The sequence below is a fragment of the Malania oleifera genome, chromosome 1 (assembly GCF_029873635.1).
Source record: "Malania oleifera isolate guangnan ecotype guangnan chromosome 1, ASM2987363v1, whole genome shotgun sequence".
Classification (NCBI taxonomy): domain Eukaryota; kingdom Viridiplantae; phylum Streptophyta; class Magnoliopsida; order Santalales; family Ximeniaceae; genus Malania; species Malania oleifera.
In genome coordinates, this window is record NC_080417.1 from 49,134,351 (window position 1) to 49,157,632 (window position 23,282).

The window sequence follows — 23,282 nt, forward strand, 5'->3', positions numbered from 1 at the left end:
CGAGATTGGAATGTGATCATCCATTTTCTCGATATATTATATGTATGCTGGTCGAATTAGAAACTATTATATATGAATAAAAGGAACTGAGCTCTAATTTTCTTCAAAAGTCAAAACCAGAGGAAAGAAGTTTGTTTATCAACGCCTTAGTACTACTACTAATTAAATGTAATTTATTGTTAATGTTCTTATGAGAATGAAGATACTCTTGTGGTCAATCAATATTACTTCCCACTTGCCTTCTACCTAGAAATAGTACTTCGTATTATAAATAAAGCAAGGGATTTATAAGTCTCCTTATTGGGCTATATAACACATACTTTTAAAAAAAAAAAATCAATAGATGGTGACGGGCAAGATATGAATACAAGAACACTATATTTTGAAAATATAGACACCACTATATACATGCCTTTCATTTTTAAGGTTAAAATCAATTAATTTACTAAATTTTCATTATTTATATATTATTCCACTAATTTTAGTTTGGTGCAAAGAGCTTCTAACTATTACAGTTAATTGAGTCAATGCTTTTGTTTAAGAAATAATAGATTAAACTCAAAAAAAATTACTAACTTTTGTTTCTTTGGTAATCCAATCCACCAACTTTAATTCAATATAAAGAAATATTAAGTATCTAACTTTGATTTTAATGCTATTCATTAATAATTTCTTTTCTAATTTTAATGTTTTAAGATAATTTTTATAACCTTACTAATTTCTCTAACCTTAGATTTGGCAGCATGGTTTTGGATCTTAGATTTTGACTTGTATAGATTTGGACAAAGTGCAACATAGAAATATATTGAGTTTTTTTCTTCTTTTTTCTTTTTCCCCAAATTTACACATTCAAATACAAGTTGAGAGGCTCTTCCTTTGCAACCTCAGGTTCTCTAGCAAGTGCAGATGTGCAGTTGAGAGCTACTAAAAATGTAGTAAAACTATGCAATGTTTATATCAATCAGTTTCTGAAAACTTTCAGAGGCTAGATTAGACAAATCTTGTGCAAATTTAATACATAAAAATAAAATGAAATTGAATAAAATTAACTAAATTTGTTAATATTTTGTTTTCATTATCTGATTAATTCAGTTCTTATTTGGATTTTCTGTAAATGTTTATAATATAATATTCTATTAAACTTCCTTTAAATCCACACAAACATTAGAAATCAAATGCTCCCAAAGATAGTTGGAAGATTAATAAAAGGAAGGTCAAACAAGCATCGAAGTGGAACCTAACCAAATTGCAAGTTGACCTAGACCTAGACCTAGTACTAGGTCCTAATATGCAGGTCAGCTCAGAATTTGTTCTGGTTCTGAACACTGAGGAGGCAAGGTAATAAACATTGCAGCTGAAGCATAATATGCCAAATTTGCAAAGAGATCAAGATTGAAGCTTCAATTTTAACCAAGGTGGTTTTAAAAATAAATAAATAAAATAAACCCAAATCACTTAGAAAAACAATCCATTCCCTGTATTGTGTTAATCAGTGCCTTAAATTTCAGTCTAATTGTACTCATACCATCAATTTCAAAACCAAGTGCTAAGCTCAACACACCAGTACAGGAGGGCTTATGATTTTGATACTCCAATAGCATTCCAATCACACACGAGAGAAACTCATAATAGAACATCAGAAGAAAATTTACCCATCACTACAGAATGGCTGGGCGGAGGGCAGTAACAAAGAAAAAGGGTTTAAACAGAACAATTCATGTTTCCTTAGGAGGGCCTTTCTTGGCAGCCTCAGCAGCTGCCTTCTCTGCTTCAATCTCAGCAACAAGAGCATCAATTTCAGCTTCATCCAGTTGCCGCAGCCCATGCTCCCTTGTCATCACAGCAACTTCTATGTTCTTTCCCCCGCTCTCAACAACCTAAGGATTAAAAGCATTACAGCAGTATACAATTTGTTATGAAGATAACAAAACAAATTGATTAAGAACAAGAGAAATGCAAGCTAGCATGATATAAATATGTATTATGTACAAAAAATACTATCATATAATACAACGGCAGCCCCATGCCTAGAAAATCGTTGGCGTTAAAAATTGAACATGAACAAGATACGGTTATCAGACCATACATGCACTCATTCTTGATTTCCTCTATGAGCATTTAAGGATTAGGTATGAGACAACATCATTTTAGAAAACATCAGCATATGCAATTTAAAGCTCATTTCTTTTTTGAAAACCCGGAACTCCATCCTGGATAAGAAGCCCTTCAGACCAGGCAGTTAGTCAGAGATGGAGCCGAGAGATTACATGGAAAGAAAGTAAACTCAGATGAAGAAGCAAGCCAAAGATAACTTACTTCGAGCAATGCACGAATAGCGAGCTTTATAGTCTCTTGCCCAGATGTTTCTTTATAATTTTTCTCCAAAAACTCCCGAATTGAGTTAGAGTTCCTACCAGTTGCATTAGCTTTCCATGCCGAAAATGTCCCCGATGGATCTGTCTGATACAGCGATGGGATACCAGTGTATGGATCAAAACCAACAATCAATGTTGAAAGGCCAAACGGTCTCACACCACCACTTTGTGTGTACTTTTGCTGAAGACCTGCAATGTACCGTGTAATATACTCAACAGTAACAGGATCCTCAACAGTTAGCCTGTGGCTTTGGCATTCAATCCTTGCCCTGTTTATTAAGACCCGAGCATCTGCTTTGAGCCCAGCACAGGCCAATGCAATGTGATTGTCCAGGTTTACTATCTTCCTGACCATTCTGAAAAAGAGAAGCAACAATACAGTTGGTAAGCAATCAATTTCAATTGTAACTGAGACATTTTGAATGCTCTTTCATAATTTGGCAAAGTGTGAGTGACTCCCTTAGAATGCGTACGGTTTATTGTCAGTAAGATTTCAGGGATTTGGGGAAAATAGAAGACACATTGCTTTATGGACTTGTCCACCGTATGCAATTTTCTGGACTATTTGGCTTGAGAAAAACACAAGAATTTTCAAGGATCAAACATCCTCCCCATTTTTGCTTTAGGTAGAGTAGATTTTTCATGCTTCCATCTTGGCACTCTTTTGGAATGTTTATTTTATTTTTGTGGGGGGGGGGGGGGGGGGGGGGCGATATCAGTGTCCAATCTTCGAAGGGATTTGAAGGAAACATTATCGTAATTAGTTGTTTTGCAGAGGATGTCTTATCTTCCAACTTCTGCTCTTTTAGTGATATGTACGTATTCTTCTTCTAAGATACTTATAAAAGTCAAAATACTCAAAAGTCCCTAATAATTGAACAGGCCTTCATGGCCATAACCATTATAACATACTACATGATTTCTCAACATAACTTTTCTAATTTATATTTTGTAATTTGTAAGCCTTGACCAAGCAAACAAAAATAAATCACGTTCCTTCAGATAAAAAAATGAAATGAAAATTGAATATGCCTTCCCTAGAATAGGACTTCTTTTTAAACTAACCCAACGTTTGGTTCACCGAATGTCTATTCCTAGAAACAGAGTGGTTATAATAAGTTAGTTACAATTAGTTAAACGAAAAACTACTTTTATACCATAAAGCAAATAAAATGAGTTCATAATAAGGAATAGAGAAGGAATAACTATTCTCAAATTTCACAAAGTGAATGTATATTCCTTTCTCATTATACATTGAATGAAATAACAAGGTACATTCAAGGAATAGTAATTTACCTACATTTCCAAAATTTTCATATATTCCATCTTATTGCAAGGAATAGCTATTTTGCAAACCAAATGAGCCGTAAGGTATTTAACAATCAATTAGCACTCTTCAAATAGCTGCCCATTTTTTGAAAAACCTTGGTTTCAAGTTATAGTGGATCTCCATGATGCCCATATGACCTATCCAAAAATGGTGAATAAAGAAAGAGCAACATAAATGCAAGAAGACTAGGTGGTGGAGTCTAAAGGGAGAAAATATAGTAAAATTGAAGATAAAATTATCAAAAAAGGGTGTTTGGACAATAGGGGATAAGGTAGATGCAAACATTTTGTGGAATAGAAAGTGCAAAGATTTAAATGTAAAATGTATAAAGGATGAGAATGATAATCTATTGGTTAAAAAAAAGACATAAAAGATAGATGGCGAAGATATTTTAATAAGCTATTTAATGAAAATCAAATTCAAAGCTTAAAACTTAGAAGTGGAACTTTATACAAACATATATCATCCCAATTGAAGTTTGGAAATGTGTAGGTGATAAAGGAAGTATGTGGTTAACTAATATATTCCCTATAAAGGTAGCTTTTCTTGCTCAGGAAACAACACATAGTAAGATCTTAACCCTTGACAATTTGCAGAAAAGGGGCCTGGCTGTCGTTAACAGGTCCTCCCTTTACATGACTGATGCAGAATCAGTTGAGCATGTCCTCCTTCATTGCCCCTAGATGAGGAACCTTTGGAATACGGCTCTAACCATTAATGGACAAAGGTGGGCTACTGCTAGCTCGGTGGAGGGGAACTCTAGACATGGATAGGGATTCAAGCAACCAAGGAGAAGAGAGAGGCTTTGTCTCTTATTTCTTTTGCAAAAGAAATAGGACTGTTCAAAAACTCTCTCACGCCACTTCAAGCTAGTAAGGAGAAGCTCTCCAAACCTCTCATAAGGAAGGGGTTTGCAAAGAGATAGTGAAGATGAATGAAAGGTTGTCTGTCCAACGTGTTTTACTCGGTGATAGTAAACGGTGAACCTAAATCTTGGTTGAGGACCACGAGGATGCTTAGACAAGGGATTCTCTTTCCCCATTTTTGTTTTTTTAAGTGGAAAATGTTTTGAGTAGGTTGGTTAACATGGCGATGGACAGAGGTTTAGTGAAAGGTTTGGAAGTGGGGAGTGAAGGGATTACAGTCTCACACCTTCAGTTTGTTGACTATACCATTTTTTTCATGGTGGATCACTGACCTTATTTTTTGAATATTTTGAGGCTTCTCCATATTTTTGAAAAGATTTCAGAGCTTAAGATTAATATGGGAAAGAGTGATATGGTGGGAATTAACATGCTTGCAGAGCATGTTTGAGAATTGTGGTGCATCAAGTTGAAGTGGCCATTGTCCTATCTTGGGTTTCCTTCAGAAGGTAATTCTAAGTTAGTCGTCTTTTGAGACATAGTAGTTGAGAGAGTGGCCAAGTGTCTAGTTGGGTGGAAGGGAGCTCTTTTTATCTTGGGAGGTAGAATTATTTTAATACAAGCTTGTCTTTATAGTATCCCATTTTATTTTCTTTCTATTTTAAAATTTCTAGTTGGTGTCGCTAGTAAATTCAAGAAAATTACGATAGATCTTCTTAGGTCAAGGGTAGGGGGTTCTAGGGATCATTTGGTGAGTCGGGATGTAGTTTGTAGGTCTAAACAAGAGGGTGGTTTGGTCTTGGAAATTTGTTGTCTAAAAACATGGCTCTGTTGACCAAATGGCTTTGGCAATTCGCTTTTGAGGATTCTCCTTTGTCGCATAAAGTTATCAAAAGCAAGTTTGGACTTGACGAGAATGGGTAGGACACCAATTTGGGTTCTAGATGTTCTTCAAAAAGTTTGTGGAAAGCTATTTCTCAAATTTACCCTCTTTATTCCCCATACTAAATTTTTGTTGGGTAAGGGTTGTAATTTTTGTTTTTGGAAAAATCTTTGATTGGGGAATATCATCTTGTCCACCTCTTTTCCTTGCCTATTTCGATTAAGATCAAGAGACAAAATAATCCCATTTCATCTTTCCTTGTTGATTTGAATGGTCCTTACCTTCTTGGAATTTTTATTTTAAGACATCCTTGAACAATAGGGAAAAAAATGAGTTATCTTCATTGTTGGTCCTGTTGAATAATTGTAGGGTATCCTCGGAAGTTGATAGCCAATCTTGGCTATTGATCCTTCAGGACTTCTAATCTTGCAAATCTTATTTGTGAATTCTTGGTTAGCAAAGACTCTTCCTTCCCACTCAACAAAACTATTTGGAAGACCAAAATTTCCCCTAAAATGAAAGCTTTTATTAGGTTGGTTGTGCTTAATAGGATAAATACTAAAAAATTGTTGCAAATTAGGAGGCCATTAAAGGCTCTCTTTCTGGATATATTTGTGCTTTGTTTTTTAACAGCTCAGAATCTGCTCTGCATCTTTTCTTGCATAGCGATTTTGCATGGAAGCGCTATGGATCAGTGCTTTATTCGCAGTATTTTGGGGTTTGTGGAAAAGGAACGAAACTCGCGTATATTTTTAGGGAAGAAATTAGCATTTTTGTTGATGTGGGATGTAGACACCCCAATTTGAACCAAGCTTCTCTTTTCCTCTCAATAAGGGGAGCCTTCGTAACAACATGGTAACTTACATGAAGAGGGGTCAATTTTGTATTCTGGAAATTTGAGGGTCTTTTTTGGAAAAAATCCAATTGTGTCCTTTTGAAAGTCCTTGTCATTGAGTCCTTTGAAATTAAACCCCTGATATTGAAATCCTTGTTAATTGAGTTCTTTTTCTTAAGTCCTTATCTTTAAATGGAGTTCTTATCATTTTAAAATTGAGTCCTTTTATTTAAAATTGAGTCCTTTTTGTTTCCTGGAATTAAGTTCACCCCGTTTTGCAACCAGGTCCCCTAAAAGCAATTATTGAAAAATCAATTCTTTGTATTTATTGCATTAATATATAGGAAGACAGATACAGGGGAATAAAATACAAAAGGGAATATGTCAGAATATCCAATTGCATTGAATGAGTTATTTCCCAAAATTGAAAAAATCTACATTAATTGGAAGATTAGGGAATTAATTGGAATAAAACCCTAAATCTATAAATGAGGGAGATACACACACAAGAAAGAAGAAGGAGCTGGCTGCCTGAGGGGGGAAATATAGAAAAAAAAGGAAAAAGAAAAAAAAAAAAAGAGAGGAGAGAATAAGGTTGGGGTAAGGGGTAACCCTAAAAGGGAGAAAAAGAAAGGGGAAAGGTGCAGAGGGCACTGAGCACCATGGCTGCGCCCTAAATCCCTCACACCTATGAATACCCACAGCCATGGCCACCTGCACTCACCACCGCGCATGGCCACCTGCACTCACCTCCCTACCCTCACCTGCACGACCTCCCTACTCCCAGCCGCCGACCACCCTCTCTCTCGGCCTGCAGTCACTCCTCCACCCTCATGGATTATTTTTAATTGCTGTAATATTCTATCTTCTAATTCTTTTATTTTTTTTTATGTATTTTTAATTTTTGTTCATATTTGTTTGGCCCTTGATTGTGTGTTTATTTATGTTAATTTGTTGATGTATATTGTATAATCCATTATCTTAATTTGTTGTTTATTTGCTTTGTCTGTATTATATGTGCATTATACACTAACTTGATTTTTATTATGTTTTGCTGTCTGCGTCTATTAATATCTATGTTTATATGCTTATTTTTCTAATATTTTGCTCTGTTCGTTATGTTCGTATTACTTTTTATTTCACAATGTTCAAGTTTTAAACACTTTTATTTTTTGAACTAATATGTTAATTGTTTCTCAGATTTATCATGTTACGTATTCCGTATCATTTAATGTCATGTTTTATTGTTTTTTTCACTGTATATTATATTATATTATATTATATTATATTTTTAATCTTTTTACTTTGCCAATATGTCTAATATATTTCTGCTGTATTTTTTTATTTATTTTATTTGGAGTTGTTGTTCATTATATTTTTTTTTTTGTTAATTGTGATCTATTATAGATGTTATACTTTTTTCATTAATTTTGCTATTCTACATTTGTGCATTAATTCTATATATGATTTTTGTGCTGCATTGTTCTTAATATTGTGTATATCTTCATCATTATTTTTTTATTTATAAAATAACTAATTCATCTTTGTGTTTCAATTTTGTCATTCTGCTAAATTCATGTAGTATTTTATCTTTGGTTTAGTTTTGCGTGTTATTCATTGTTCGTTTTACAAATGTTCAGAAAAATTCTACAAGTATTCTGAAAAATCCGGGAATGTTAAAAAATATTTTTGGAGGATTTTCTTGATTTTTGTGTGGGGGTGTCCCTATGATTATAAAAAGGGCAATGGGTATTTTTAGACCTCACCTGTATTAGCTCCGAGGGGGGTTTTTCTAACAAGATCCCCTCTTTTGGAGGTCTTATTAGACATTCCAAAATCACACCCTGTTTTGTTATATTCTACTAATTGTATATTTGTTCATTTATTTGTGTACTTAAAAAAGGGAGTAAATTAAAAGGTTATTAAATTTCAATATGGGGATAATTCTTAATTAATTAGGCACCATTCGTAGAATGGGTGCGTAGGGGGTGCAAATACCTTCCCCTAGCATAACCGAACTCCCAATCCCAATCCTAGTATATGCAAACCGAAACTATTTTTTGAATAGTAATTGGATGTTCTAACTGCACCACAGAAAAATAGGTTAGTGATGACTCCAAGTTCAATTTTTTTCCAAATAATCACATCATTTTTTATTTCCCTCGCCTACCGGGGAAATCTTCACTTTCGGGACATCGCGACATGGGAGACAATTCATTTTCTGGCCTCTATGTGGTTGGTAGATAATGGTAATTTCAAGGGGATATGCTTCTCAGATATTCAGTGGGATTGGCATTCTCTGTTGACTTCTTAGACTCTGTTGATTTCTTTAGGCTATTTTTTACACTTCTTGGTTTTCTTATTTTGTTTTCCCTGGGGTTTCCCATACTTTGTTAAGGAGATGTCTCTTCTCCTAATTGTACATTCTCATTCTATTTAATTAGCTAATTGTGCTATCAAAAAAGAACACCAAAAAAAAAATTTGTGGTTACTGCAGTTTCCACTGTAGGATTGTATTCAATGACCATAATGTAATTTTAGATTTTTGTAACATCCTGCAAAAGGGGTGACTTTTTGTAATTTGGGTTGACATCCCCTTGATGCCATTTTAATAAAGTCCTTCTACTGATTAAAAAAATTTATAAAAACCAAGAAAATGTCAGAGGAATTGAGTAAAAGCACATTAATACCTATATGCGAAAACTAATGTGATATTCAAAATTGCCATAACTATTGCAAAATTAAACTAATAAGTCGCACCATGTAACTATAGAAAAGGGTAATTGAATAAAGAATAAGAATAGAAACAAGGGTCACCGAAAATCAATTTGGTTTTACACCTAGGAGATCAATAACAAAAGCTATTTATCTTCTAAGATAAATGGAAAAGTTCGGGGAAAAGACAAGGGACTTGAAAATTGTTTTTATTTACTTATAGAAAGGCTATGATAGAATACCTAGGGAAGTTGGAACTTCTATGTTGAGTTTTAGAAAAGAGAGTATGCAATAGGTGTAGATGTCACTAAGGATATGTATGATGAAGTAACAATTAGCAAAGAATTGCAGGAGGCGAGTCTAATTTTCAATCACAACAGGTGTACATCAAGGCTCTACTTTGAGCCTTTATCTATCTGTTTTAGTGATTGATGAACTCACTAGGAATATGCAAAACAAGATCCCATGGTGTATGCTGTTTGCAATGAATTCAATGATGTTGTTTTGATAGATGAAAGTAGGAGTAGAATAGAATTCAAGTTAGAGCTGTGGAGAACAGCTTTAGAGACTATAGGCTAGTTTGGTTTGGTGGAATGGTTATTCCTTGGAATAAAATGGAATATAGTTTAAATTTTGGGAATCAGTGGAATAGTTATTTCTTATATATTCCTAATTATTTCATTTAACATGTAATAAGAAAGGCATAGACATTCTAATGGTGAAATTTGGGAATAGTTATTCCTTGCCTATTCCTTATTATGGACACATAAAAAGTTTCACATTATTGTTTACTATAACAACATAATTTCTTATATAATTAATTGTAACTAACCTACTAAAACTAATATGTTCTTGGGAATAGGCATTCCGCGAACCAAACATAACCTATAGGTTCTAGGATAAGTATAAAAAAGAAAAAAATATATGAAATGTAATTTCATCCATCTAAGGAGGAATAATGAAGATAAGATTAAACTTGATAATCAAGAAATTAATAGCAATAGCAGATGTCGACAACTTGGATCTATTATGCAAGCGGAAAGAGAAATCAAAGATGTAATATATAGAGTTAAAGCAGGTTGGGTAAAATTGAAGAGTGGTTTAGACATGCTGTCTGATCCTAGAATACCATTAAAATTAAAACAAAAATTTTGTAAGACAACTATAAGACCAACCATGCTATATGGATCAGAATACTAAATAACTAAGAAAAAAATATTCCAAAACTAAAAGTTGTCGAAATATGAATGCTAAGATAGATGAGTGGTATAACATCAAAGGAAAAATTAAGGAACGAACATATTTACAATAAGTTAGGCTTAGCACCGATAAAAGAAAATATAGCGGAGGGGTGACTTAGATGGTTGGGCATTTGAACACAAACCAAGTAGTGCACCAATGAGGAGTGAGCTAGTTACTATTACTAGTATTAAAAGGGATAGGGGTAGACCTAAAATAAACATGGAATGAGATAACAAGGAAGGATTTAATAGCTCTTAAGCTAGTCGAGGATAATGCCCCCCGATTGTGTGAATTGGTGGAAAGGGATTCATATAGTCAAGCCCACATGATAGGACTTAAGGTTTGTTGATGTTGTTATTGTTGCTGTAGACATCCATACGATCTTCTTATATGGTAGCAATGGAACCAGAAAAGCAAAAATGAACCCCTTGCAATTTCTACACTACCTGAATAACCATATCAATTGGCTTAACACAAATAGGTTTCGATTTGTCTCAATTATTAATACTTTTTTTGTTTTTGGGATAGAAAACTAAAAAAGAAGAAATTTAATTGAAAAGGAAAGAATGCACAAAAAGGAGAAAAAAAAAAAATCCTCCTTATAAGAGATGAGAACCGAAAAAACAAAAGTTCAAAATGATATTGCCAGCCAATCATGCTGTAAATCTGAAAAAGAAACAACCAGCTGCAAAGTGCAAACCCACAAAAAGGTCATATTCTAAATCCTATCCAAGAGCATAGAGCAATACATCTTCCTCATCTACATACAAGCATTCTACTCCACCAAATGCCCCGAAAAACAGGGGGAGGGGCGGGGCCCGCACCGGGGGGGGGGGGGGGGGGTGGTTGGGGTGTGGTGGAATCCCACACCTCCACAAAGCCACACCTATAAATGAAATAGCCAAGAAATCCTCCACTAACTCTAGATATACCCAACTCATTATGAACAGCCCAAATAATTTGTTCCAACCCTCAAGAAAAGGAACAATGAAGGGACATGTAAGAAGCATATTCTGAATTCAAAACATAAAGAATATACATTAGAGGATAAAGCTTTAAAATGCCTCCTACTCAAGAACGACTAACCAAATATCAGCCTTGATCTTAGAGGGGACTTTGGCCTTCCAAATGGTATGGTGAGCTGGAAAAGACAGGTTTTCGTGGATCAAATGCCCAAAACAATACTTGCAAGAGTACTCCCCCAAAGAGTTTAGAACCCACGACCGATAATCCCTCCTAATGGAAGGATAACTACCCTCCACCAAGCACAACAAAGAAGTGAGCTCCAGCAGCTCCCTATCATTAAGAGGCCTATGAAAAATGAAAGTCTCAAAAGAATTCATTCCCATTTGAAATAAAAAAGAATGAAATACTTCTATTATCCAATAAAGAAAGCTTATGCAAACTAACGTGCAAAGTGCAAAGTCACCCACCCAAATGTCTTCCCAAAACTGAATGCAATACTCAATACCCACAATAAATTTGGTGCAAGGCAAAGAGGATAGATCTGTGAAATATAACTCAAAGGAACATGTTAGACCCATATTAGCATAAAGCACATTACCTTAATGCCAAAATTTACTTCGAATAACTTTTTGTTGAAGGGAAGTCTCCTCTAACAAAAGTTGCCAATGCCATTTATCCATCAAAGACACCAACTTACCAAAAGCTATACCCCCTCCTTTTTAGACATATGTTGTGAAAATAGGGCCTCTTCCAACAATGCACGGCGGAATAACGATATTGTTGTAAAAGGATCAATCATACACTTGCATATAATGTAAATAGTGAATTCACAATATATCTACAACCACAGCAATATAAAGAAAGCAATAATAAAGGCAATGACAGGAGGAGTTACATGGTTCGGCAAAGCCTACATCCACAGGAGCAATCGACAAGAGATTTCACTATGAAGATCAAAGATTACACACTACAATGATCTTCTCTCCTTCTCTCACCCTCTCTCATTCTCTTACATATCAAAATATGCCCAGAAGAGCATATATAACAAGCCCTTGGAGGCTTCCCTCCGAATCCCCAACCGTCACAACGTTTACATTCAAAATTCAAATATTTTCTCGCAGCCCAGAAGCACTCGTCGACAAGGACAGGGCACTCGTCGACTAGTCTATCCACTTGTCGATGAGTCTTTAAACTCTGAGATTTTTTGGCTCTCAGTATCTCCTCATCGACGAGCACAGAGTACTCGTCAACGAGTCTTTGCTGCTGCCTTGCACCAAGAACGCATCCATATGTTTTTCTCCCTTTGTTTATAAACTCCTGAAGTATAAGAGCCATACCACAAACAACAATCTCCACCTTGGCGATTATATGCCCCTTAAGAGAACCCGAAAACATATCTAACTGCTCCACCTTGAACACGGAATGCTCGGCTCCCTTCTAGCACTTGGAGACATGCACCAAGTCCAAGCAACGCCGCTTGAACTTGCCGATGGCAGTTTCAGCTTCTACCATTAATCCCGATACAGTTGTAGATGCAATACCCGAAGACTTCACATTAGGCTTCCAATAAGACCATCCCATAACAGTAAACACAAAAGCTGCTGAAAGCCTTATATCACCCAAGCCCCCCTGTATAGTTTTCAACAAAACTAACAACTGGCGGTTCACTCTGTTGCCTACTAAAACACCCCATTGCAATCATGGGGAACCTTTGACATATCCCGGACATCACAGCCCGTCCTTAGATACCCCCTTGAGACAGCAAACAAAGTCTCCCTGCAGTTCCATCCATAAAGTCACCCTGAGATAACACCAATCTCCCTATAGCCCTGTCCACAAAACCACCCTGAGATAACACCAATCTTCCTATAGTTTTGTCCATGCGAATCAGCAAACCAAGATCCATCTTGGCCGTACGCAACACATTCATATCAAAACCTTTCAAAAAAATTCCCAACAGATCGGCCTTAATCAAAACCTTTCCACCCAATAACATGTCATTCACACACAACATATACATCACTCTACTGCATCCTATCACCCTCTTTCATACTGGAAGTCTCACCAACTCACACATTTGGTACATATGCAATACCTCCCTTTTCTCCACCATAGCACTCATCCACCTATTTTTCCCTTTGTCATGTATTGCAATTTGAAAAATAGTAGAAACCTTGCTGCTTGTAGTAATGGATACATGAAACACCAGAATGCCAAATTTATACCTGAGTGATGACCTAATAGTGCACATGGGCCCACTGTGATTCTGATGGTCTCCTGAGCTGAAACTCCATGCAATATGATCAATGTCATCTCTGCCCTAAGTTTGTAGCTCCACCTGCATCACATGCCCATTCATACCATAATACTGTTGATCCAAGATGGAACTCCCCCGCATTTCTGCCCTGAGTCCCTAACTCCACCTAAATAATATGATTGCTACTACTGCAGTTTTCTGGCATTTGTTTCTCTTCCTTTACCTGAGTCCGCTGCCCCATGACTTTATCACCAAAAGTCATGCCCTTGATCACCCCTTTGTTTGCCACAGGATCACCTAGCTTGTACCCACCTTTCTTATACCGCACGAAAGTGTACTGTCTAGACATAACACCAAACTTAGATCCTCCATCACTAGAATATTGCATCAATGGACATCCACTCACAACCGAGTAGTCTACCGCAAAACCTGCCCACAATTTACCTGTAACTTTCCCATCTAGCGATACCTTTGGCAATCGATCACACGAGAAACGCGCCATACTCACTACTTCACCAAGAAGTACCCTACAAGCCCTGCATATGACTCGCCCTGCTCATAAACTTCTTGAACAAAACCAGCATATTCAGTCCCAATGTATAACTTGAGAATTTCCCTCCCTGTCTAGTTCTCCACCTTAGCCACTGCATGAAGTACACTAAGACCCTTCGTGATAAACCCACGAAATACATAAGTCTATCCCCTGATGCTATCATCATTGGTTCCCAAATATCTGAATAAATGTAGTCACCCATATACTTTAACCGCATATGCCACAAGATATCCAATTCAGATTCAACGGCTACAACTCCACCTACAACCCTAACATCCTGTAGTGCATAGATACTTCCTGCTACTTTATCTGCTTTCATCACTATCGAGTCACCTTCACACACTTTTTTATTTCTCCACTTTCATACTTGTAACAATAACCATTACAGTCTAAAATACCCAATGAAATAACATTCTTCCTTAGATCCGATTCCTACTTTACATCACATATGGCTTTTACAACACCATCATACATTTTGATTTTGACACTTCCAATAACAAATATTTTGCATGAAATATCATTTTCCGTCAAAATACAATCAGCATAAACTGACCTGTAGGTGTAAATCCATTTTCTAGGATAAAAGCATCTAGTATCTAAGATCCAAGAATCACCCGTGAGACATTCCGAACCCGATGAAACACATAACATATCTCCATCACTACATCCTAAATCTTACTCCACTATACTTGCAAATTTTGACGAACCCTTAGACATATATCGGCATTCTCGTTTTCACCAAACTAATGTCGGAGTATTCTCATCCACGACGTGATACAACACGTCATACGAAAAAGAAAGACAAATGATTGCTCCCAATTCATTCCAAGTAGCTGCATCCATGCTACCCGGTTGAATTTTGTATCAAACTTACACCAAACCTTGTTGCATCAAGAGATCCTTCGATGTAGAGGCCATAAAAACAACACTCTGATACCAATTGTTGTGAAGATAGGGCCTCTTCCAACAATGCACAGCGTAATAACGATATTGTTGTAAAAGGATCAATCATACACTTGCATACAATGTAAATGGTGAATTCAGAATATATCTACAACCACAGCAATATAAAGAAAGCAATAATAAAGGTAACGACACCAGAAATTACGTGGTTCAACAAAGCCTACATCCACAGGAGCAATCGACAAGAGATTTCACTATGAAGATCAAAGATTACACACTACAATGATCTTCTCTCCTTCTCTCACCCTCTCTCATTCTCTTACATATCAAAATATGCCCAGAAGCACGGATAACAAGCCTTCGAAGGCTCCCCTCCGAATCCCCAACCGTCACAACATTTACATTCGAAATTCAAATATTTTCTCGCAGCCCAGAAGCACTCGTCGATGAGAACAAGGCACTCGTCGACTAGTCTATTCACTCGTCGACGAGTCTTTAAAATATGAGATTTTCTGACTCTCGGTATCTCCTCGTCGACGAGCACAGAGTACTCATCGACGAGTCTTTGCTGCTGCCCTGCACCAAGAACACATCCATATGTTTTTCTCCCTTTGTTTATAAACCCCCGAAGTATAAGAGCCACACCATAAATAACAACATACAAACAATATCAACCAACTGATCCTTTTTCTCCACACCCAAGAAAATCTTTCACGACTCTTCATATTTCTAGCTACCCTCACTAGAGTTCTAAAATTAGGCAAGAAATAGAGAGGGATATTGGAAAGACATGCCTTAGTAAGAGGCAAACACCCACAGAGAATAAAGCAACATTCAACCCATTCAACTGCATGGACACCTTCCCTGCCATAGAACTAGGATTGCAACCCAAAGGCACTCCTAGACAAGTGAAAGGCCAATCTAGGATACCACATCTAGCCTACAAAGCCAACACCAAAAATCTAAAAATACTCAAATTAATAAAGGCTATTCCACTCTTCCCAAATTAAATTTTAAAAGAAACCCTCTCAAACACTTGCAAACTAGTAAGCACTAAGCAGATCTTAAAAAGACTCTAATCTTCTAAGGAAAAAATAATGTCATTTGCAAACTAAAGATGAGACACAACCCCCTCACTCACCATCCCAATCCCTCTTACAAGCCCTTTGTATGCAACCCTACGAACCAATCTACTCAAAATATCCACCATAAAAACAAACAAAAAGGGAGAAAGTGAATCCCCTTGCCTAATTCCCCCTCAAGCCCTAAACCATGACATAGGTTCTCCATTAATAATGATTAAAAAAGATGCATTAGACAAGCATCCCTTCATCAAAGTCCACTATCTTTCACCAAAACCACTTCCTCATTAAGATTTCATCTAGAAAATTTTGACTTACTATATCACAAGCCCTCCCAAAGTCAACTTTAAAGACAAACACCCTCCATTTCCTCCTATGAACATCCTTAACTATATCATTAGCTATTAAAAAATAGCATTCATGATTTGCCTAGTCCACTAAAGCACTTTAAGCCTCAAAAATGGTGTTTCCTACTACAAAACCCTACCTACATCTTTGCAATGATCTTATACATACTAGTAATTATACTAATTGGCCAAAAATATACAACTTTAATAGTCTGTTTGGAACCACAAATGTAGAAGTGTTTTTTAGAAAAAGTGTTGAATTAAATTAAGTGTTGATAATAAGTGTTGAACTGGAAAAGTACTAAAAGTTGTAAGTGGTGTTTGCTTGTGTTTAAAATAAGTGGCATTTGGATACTTACTTTTATTATAAGTACTATATGACTATTTTTAAACATATTTTACATTAAAAATATAATATTTTTTAATTAACAATTTCATTAATAATTATTTTAATTATTCATAATTAAAATTTAAATATTTACTGTTAAAAAATAATATAAGATTACTATTTTGAATTAATAATAATCTTGTTAACAATGTTTTTTTGTAACATATTACTATCATATTGAATTATGATAAAAATAATATTATTAATTACATGTAAAATTTTAATTCATTTAATGTTAATTTAAATTAATAAATAGTTCTTGTTCTATCCAAAATTGAATTATAATAACTAGTATGTATTTTTAAATATATTTTAAATAAAAATATTAATATTTTAAATGATAATTACATTATATTTTTATAATTTAAATTTTCTATTAACTAAAATAATATAATATTATTTATAAATTATGAATAATCTTGTTATTAATGTATATACATAACATATGATTATCACATTAATTTATGTTAAATATAGTATTAATAATTAAATTAAAATTTTTAGTTTATTTAATGTTAATTTAAGTTTGTAGATGGTTTTTTTTATTCATTCTAGAATTTAATTATATTTTATTAATAATTAATGGGCCATAATGCATAGTAAAATAATATATGATTAATTATTAATGTTAATTAATAATAATGTTAATTGATATTTTTAATTAATATTTAAATATTTTTATTCTGTAAAAATTGTATAATATTATTTTCTGATTAACATTTATCTTGTTCTTAACTTATATATCATTTTAATTTATGTTAAAATAATATTATTAATTAAATAAATATTTTTAATTTTTAATATTAATTCAAATTAATAGATAGTTCTTCTTCACTCCAGAATTGAATTATGTTTTATTAATAATTAATAATATATAATAAAATAATATATGATTATTTCCTAATGTATTTTTTAAATTATAAAACAGCCACTAAATTTTCTTCTATTTACAAAATTTACTCCGCCTATGAACAATGTCACTTATAAGTGGTCAAAAAACCTATCTTAGATTGCTTCTCAAAATTCACTTAAATAGTTCTTAAAAAGTAGTTCTGGAAAAGCACTTATTACAATAAGTGTTTGTTATAGTACAAGTCAAACACCACTTTTTTGTAAAGTGCTTATTTTAATTGATAGTGCTATAAACACTTCTTTTTAAGTGCTCCCAAACGGGGGCTAAGACACAAGCACTTAATTTAAGCACTTTTAATAATACGTACTTATTTTTTAAGACATTCCAAACGAGGCTAAGAGACATTCTTCTTAGGCACCAAAGTGATGAAAGTTGAGTAAACACTCTTGCCCAAAATCACATTAAAATAGAACTCATTAAAAATCTTCATTAAATCCCCCTACTCACATCCCAACAATCCTCAAAGAATATAAAACTAACCTAATGCCTTAACCCTTTCCATCCAAATACAACTGTCTTCACCTCACTTTCCTCATGGTCGTTCCATCAAAATCACCTAACCTAAAAAAATAGGACTCTACCCTAACCCTCAAACATTGACCTACATGCATCCTCAACAAACATATTAGGAAAAACAATTGTATTCTCATAAGCAACCAAGCAAGAATCAATAACCTCACCCCACTCCCCATCCCTCACTCCCCCCCACCCCCCAAAAAAACTACATTTTCCTACTCATGTTCATTTTCCTCCATTATTTTCCATCCTATGGAAGCAACTGGGCATTGGTGACCCCAAAGTCTCAAGTCCGATTCCTTACTTGTGGTTTGCCGGGTGAATTACGAAAAGTATGTCAATGGATAGGCGATAATGTTTTCATCCCCCAGCTTGGTGTCGCTTGGGTGGGTCCGAAAGGCTTGCCCAAGTTGGATTTTGGGGTATCAATATATATATATGTATGTATGTATGTATATAACAACAACAACAACAAAACCAAGTCTCAAGTCCCATTGGGTGGGGTCTGCTATATAAATCATTTTCTGCCAATTTATACGATCATGGACCATTTCTTTTGACAAATTCAGAGCAACTAAATCCTTACTCACTATCTTATTCCAAGTTATTTTAGGTCTACTCCTACCCCTTCTACTGCCCTTCACAGTAACTAACACACTCTTCTTCACTGGCGCACTATGTGGCCTACATTACAAGTGCCCAAACCATCTAAGTCGTCCCTTCCTTATCTTATCTTCTTTAAGAGCTACACCTAACTTACTACGCATATGTTCATTTCTTAATTTTTCTTTCAGTGTTATACCACTCATCCATCTAAACATTTTCATCTCCTTTGCTTTTACTTTTTAGATATTTTGTTTCTTCGTCACCCAATATTATGATCCATATAGCATAGTTGGTCTTATAGTCGTCCTATAAGACTTTCTTTCCATTTTAAGGGTATTCTACGATCATAAAACAAAATTGAAGCACTTTTCCATTTTACTCAACCTGCTTTAACTCTATGCATTATATCTTCTTCAATTTATCTTTCAGCTTGCATAATAGATTTAAGGTATTGAAATCTAGAAGTGCTATTTATTTCATCATCGAGTTTAACTTTGTCTCCAATATTCCTCTTACTACTTCTGAAATTACATTTCAGATATTTTATCTTATTTCTACTTATCCTAAACCCTCTAGATTCCAAAATGTCTCGTCATAATTCTAACTTAACTTCTACTCCGCCCCTAATTTCATCAATAAATATAATATCATCCGCAAACAACATACACCATGGAACCTCATTTTGGATACTCTTGGTCAGTTAATCCATCACTAAAGCAAAAAGATAAGGGCTCAAAGAAGATCCCTGATATACACCTATGGTGATTGGAAATTCGCTAGTCTCTCCATCTATTGTTCTTACACTAGTCATTACACCATCGTACATATCCTTAATGACATCAATATACCTACTACAACTCCGCCTGTGATGCACTTAATGTCCTAATCTTTTAACACACAGTCGGTCCCAAACCCGAGTAAAGGAGGAGGATTGCATTAGATAGCTAACAACAACAACAACAAAAAAAACCAAACCTTAAGTCTCACTAGGTGGGGTTAGCTATATGAATCCTTTTTCGCCAATTTATGCGATCATGAACCATTTCTTTTGACAAATTCAAGGTTATTAAATCCTTACTCACTATATCATTTCAAGTTATTATAGGTCTACTCCTACTGCTTCTACTGCCCCACACAGAAACTAACTCACTCTTCCTCACTAGCGCACTATGTGGCCTACATTGCAGATGCCCAAATTATCTGAGTCGTCTCTCCTTTATCTTATCTTTTATAGGAGCTACACCTAACTTATTACTAATGTGTTCATTCCTTAATTTATTTTTTAGTATTATACCACTCATCCATCTAAGCATTTTCATCTTAATAACTTTTACTTTTGAGATATTATGTTTCTTCATGTCCCAACATTCTGATCCATATAATATAATTGGTCTTATAGTCATCCTATAAAACTTTCATTTTAGGTACCTAAAAGTCAGCATAAAATTTGTCAAATCACTATCATATATATCCATCCTATGAAAGAAGACTTAGAATTAAACCCCTTCTTCCCCCATTTAAATTTAGTCTTTTGCCTCCACCTCTAACTCATCATTTCATGTTCACCTCCTCAAGCTTGCCTTAACATTTATTTGGAGGAAATTAATAGTTTCAAAGAATGACATCATTTTTGCTTTTTGTTTAAATGTTATAGTGATTATGCCAATTCTACCAAGTATGGAAGATTTCCACTAAATATTTACATAATATCATAGAGATGAGAATCTAGACTCGAGAGGCAGTCAACATCAAATTATTTTATGTGCTCGAGAAACTCAGCAAGACCTTCCAGATTCACGTATGAAGTTCAATTTCATTTCACGCACATAATAGAGAGATTTCATTCTTAATCAATTATGGATCTCCAGCTTGACTGGCCACTTTTATTCTTGGATTGATAGGGTTTGATAGCAAACCTGATATGGGCTTGGTTTACTGGAAGAGGTAAAAACGCATTTTGGGGAAAACGTAGACTGCTTTGGGAGCACAGAGTTCCAGTTCGGGATTTGGATCTCTGTGAATTTAGGAAAACACAACATGAAATTTTATTAAATATTGATAAATCCCATACAAATCCAAATCTAAAGGTGGAACATCATGCCGCCAAAAGCGGTGTAAATAAAGTTCCTGAAATCAAGCATCCTGATCGATCAAAGACCATCAAATTAGAGAAGGGACAACATTACTCTACAGTAATCTACTACAAGAAATCTAATGCTAAAAATGTTGAATCACACTTTGGGACCTGAATGGTTGTGTGAACAAGTCTATGCCCATTATAAGAATCAGAAGAAAAAACATTCAAAGAAACAATAGAAGTCTAGATAAAGCCCTAAAAACTTAATTTGAGAGAGAGAGAGAGAGAGAGAGAAACCTCGAGTCTTGGAGCTTGGCGGTGGACTTCTTTTCGACGCCGAGAACGATGGTGTCGGTGCCTCGGACGCCGACGGCGGCATTTCCCTTCCGGACGGCTTCGAGCGCATATTCGACCTGAAAGAGATGCCCATCCGGTGAGAACACCGTTATTGCTCTGTCATATCTCGCCATCTTCTGCCTCCCTCTCTCTCTCCCTCCCTCCCCACGAAGCCTACGAAGAGTAGGGGAGAATGCACCTTAAAATTTTGAGATTCACTCAGTTTGGGAGCCCTTGAAAAAAAATTTATTTGTACCACTTATTATTCGAAATAAGTAGTCCTTTAAGAATTTGTTTGAATTAAAAATTTTAGTAGGGAAAAAAATAAAAGAAAAATTAGATGTATCAAATACTATTAAAATTAAAATAAGTATTTAAATTATATTTTGATGAAATATAATTCAATTTTGAAATGAATGAGAATTTAAATTAATATTAAAAAATTAAATAATTTAATTTAATTAATAATATCATTTTAACATAAATTAATATGATAATCATATATTATAAATATAAATTAAGAATAAGATTTTTTTTTATCAAAAAAAATAATATTATATTATTTTTAATTAAAATATTAAAATATTAATTTAAAATAATATCTAACATAAGTATTGATTAAGTTGTTAATCATTTATTGTTTTATTATACATTATAACCTATTAATTATTAATAAAATATAATTAAATTTTGGAATGAATAAAAGACCATTTGTCAATTTGAATTAACATTAAATAAACTAAAAAGTTTAGTTTAATTATTAATAGTATTTTTAACATAACTTAATGTGATAATCATATGTTATAAATACATATTAATAACAAGATTATTATTAATTAATAAATAATATTATATTATTTTAATTAATATAAAATATTAACTTTTAATTATAAATAATTAAAATAATTATTAATGAAATTGTCAATTTTAAAAAATATGAATATTGTAATTTAAAATATATTTAAAAATAATCATATAATACCATATAATAAAAATAGGCATCCAAATACACTTATTTTAAACATAATCAAACACAACATATAACTTTCAGCACTTCTCCAATTCAACTCTTATTAATTTCAGCACTTTTATGAGTAACACTTTTATATAAGTGGTTCCAAACAATCCCTCAAGTGTAGAACTTAATTCACCTTTTATTTGGAAAAAAATGTTTAAGCAAGCTAACTATGTTTGATCCATATGAGTGGAATGGAATTGGAGGAAAAGAAATTAAACTTATCAATTAATTTTATTATATTTTAATTTAATTTTTATTAAATTTTTATTTTTGTTTTTCTTTCATTCACAAACCAAATATGATTCCGAGATTAAATTGCATAATTAATTTGGAAAATCATTCTATTAATTATGGTTCCATCATTATCCAATTTTACATAAGGAAGAAGATGAAAAACTATATGGTCTCTAAATTATTTTTGTCACATGAACATGTGATGTCACGGACCCAAAACAAAAAATATTTTTCTTAATTCATGAAATTTTACTAAGTTACAAATATTGTAAAATTTCAAGTGTGATATATAACCTTCTAAACTCGTTAAAAAAAATGACCTTTACGCACAAAATGACTTAATTTTCTTAACTTCTGTGAAAGCCAAATAATTAATGCATGACTATACTTTGTGAGTTACCATGTTTACTCATACAAAAACTAGAAATGAGCTTTGTTCTAGCCAGAATTGAGTGGGCACTAAAATGATCCATTCTTTGTGTTGGGATAACCAGGTCAGAAATCAAAGATAAAACCACACACAGAAACAAAGATCAACACCAAGATATATGTGGTTCGACCATTCCAACCTACGTCCCACGAGAGAGATAGCTACTGTATGTATTTGGGAAACTACAAAAGAGGAGGAGGAGACAATTTTCACTCAAACTCTCTTAACTCTCATAGCTCTCTTTGCCTACGCTCTTGCAATTAAACTCACTGCCCTCATTTCACTCTTCACTGGTGTGTCTTTACATTCACAACACACACACACACACACACACACATATATACATGGAGAAGGGAACAATCACTTGAGAAATCTGCCGAAAATCACTCTTGATTTAGTGGAGAAAAATCCAC

At 34.1% G+C, this 23,282-nt stretch overlaps 1 protein-coding gene across 1 annotated transcript; it reads right to left on the reverse strand.

The window, feature by feature from the left end:
- Positions 1–1,455: 1,455 nt before the first annotated feature.
- LOC131155744 (proteasome subunit alpha type-7) lies at positions 1,456–21,521 on the reverse strand. Its single transcript, XM_058109124.1, has 3 exons — positions 21,149–21,521; positions 2,317–2,731; positions 1,456–1,877 (listed from the first exon to the last, which is right to left on the reverse strand). Exons 1-3 carry the CDS (start codon positions 21,319–21,321, stop codon positions 1,716–1,718), a joined length of 750 nt encoding a protein of 249 aa, XP_057965107.1. The 5' UTR covers positions 21,322–21,521; the 3' UTR covers positions 1,456–1,715.
- Between the last annotated feature and the right edge of the window lie 1,761 nt (positions 21,522–23,282).

Coding starts and splice junctions, on each gene's coding strand:
- LOC131155744 (XM_058109124.1), bottom strand. CDS start 21,321: ATGGCGAGATATGACAGAGCAATAACGGTGTTCTCACCGGATGGGCAT. Junction 2,732..21,148: donor GCCAAGCTCCAAGACTCGAG/GTTTCTCTCTCT, acceptor TCTCTTTTTCAG/AATGGTCAGGAAGATAGTAA. Junction 1,878..2,316: donor CTATTCGTGCATTGCTCGAA/GTAAGTTATCTT, acceptor TTTAATCCTTAG/GTTGTTGAGAGCGGGGGAAA.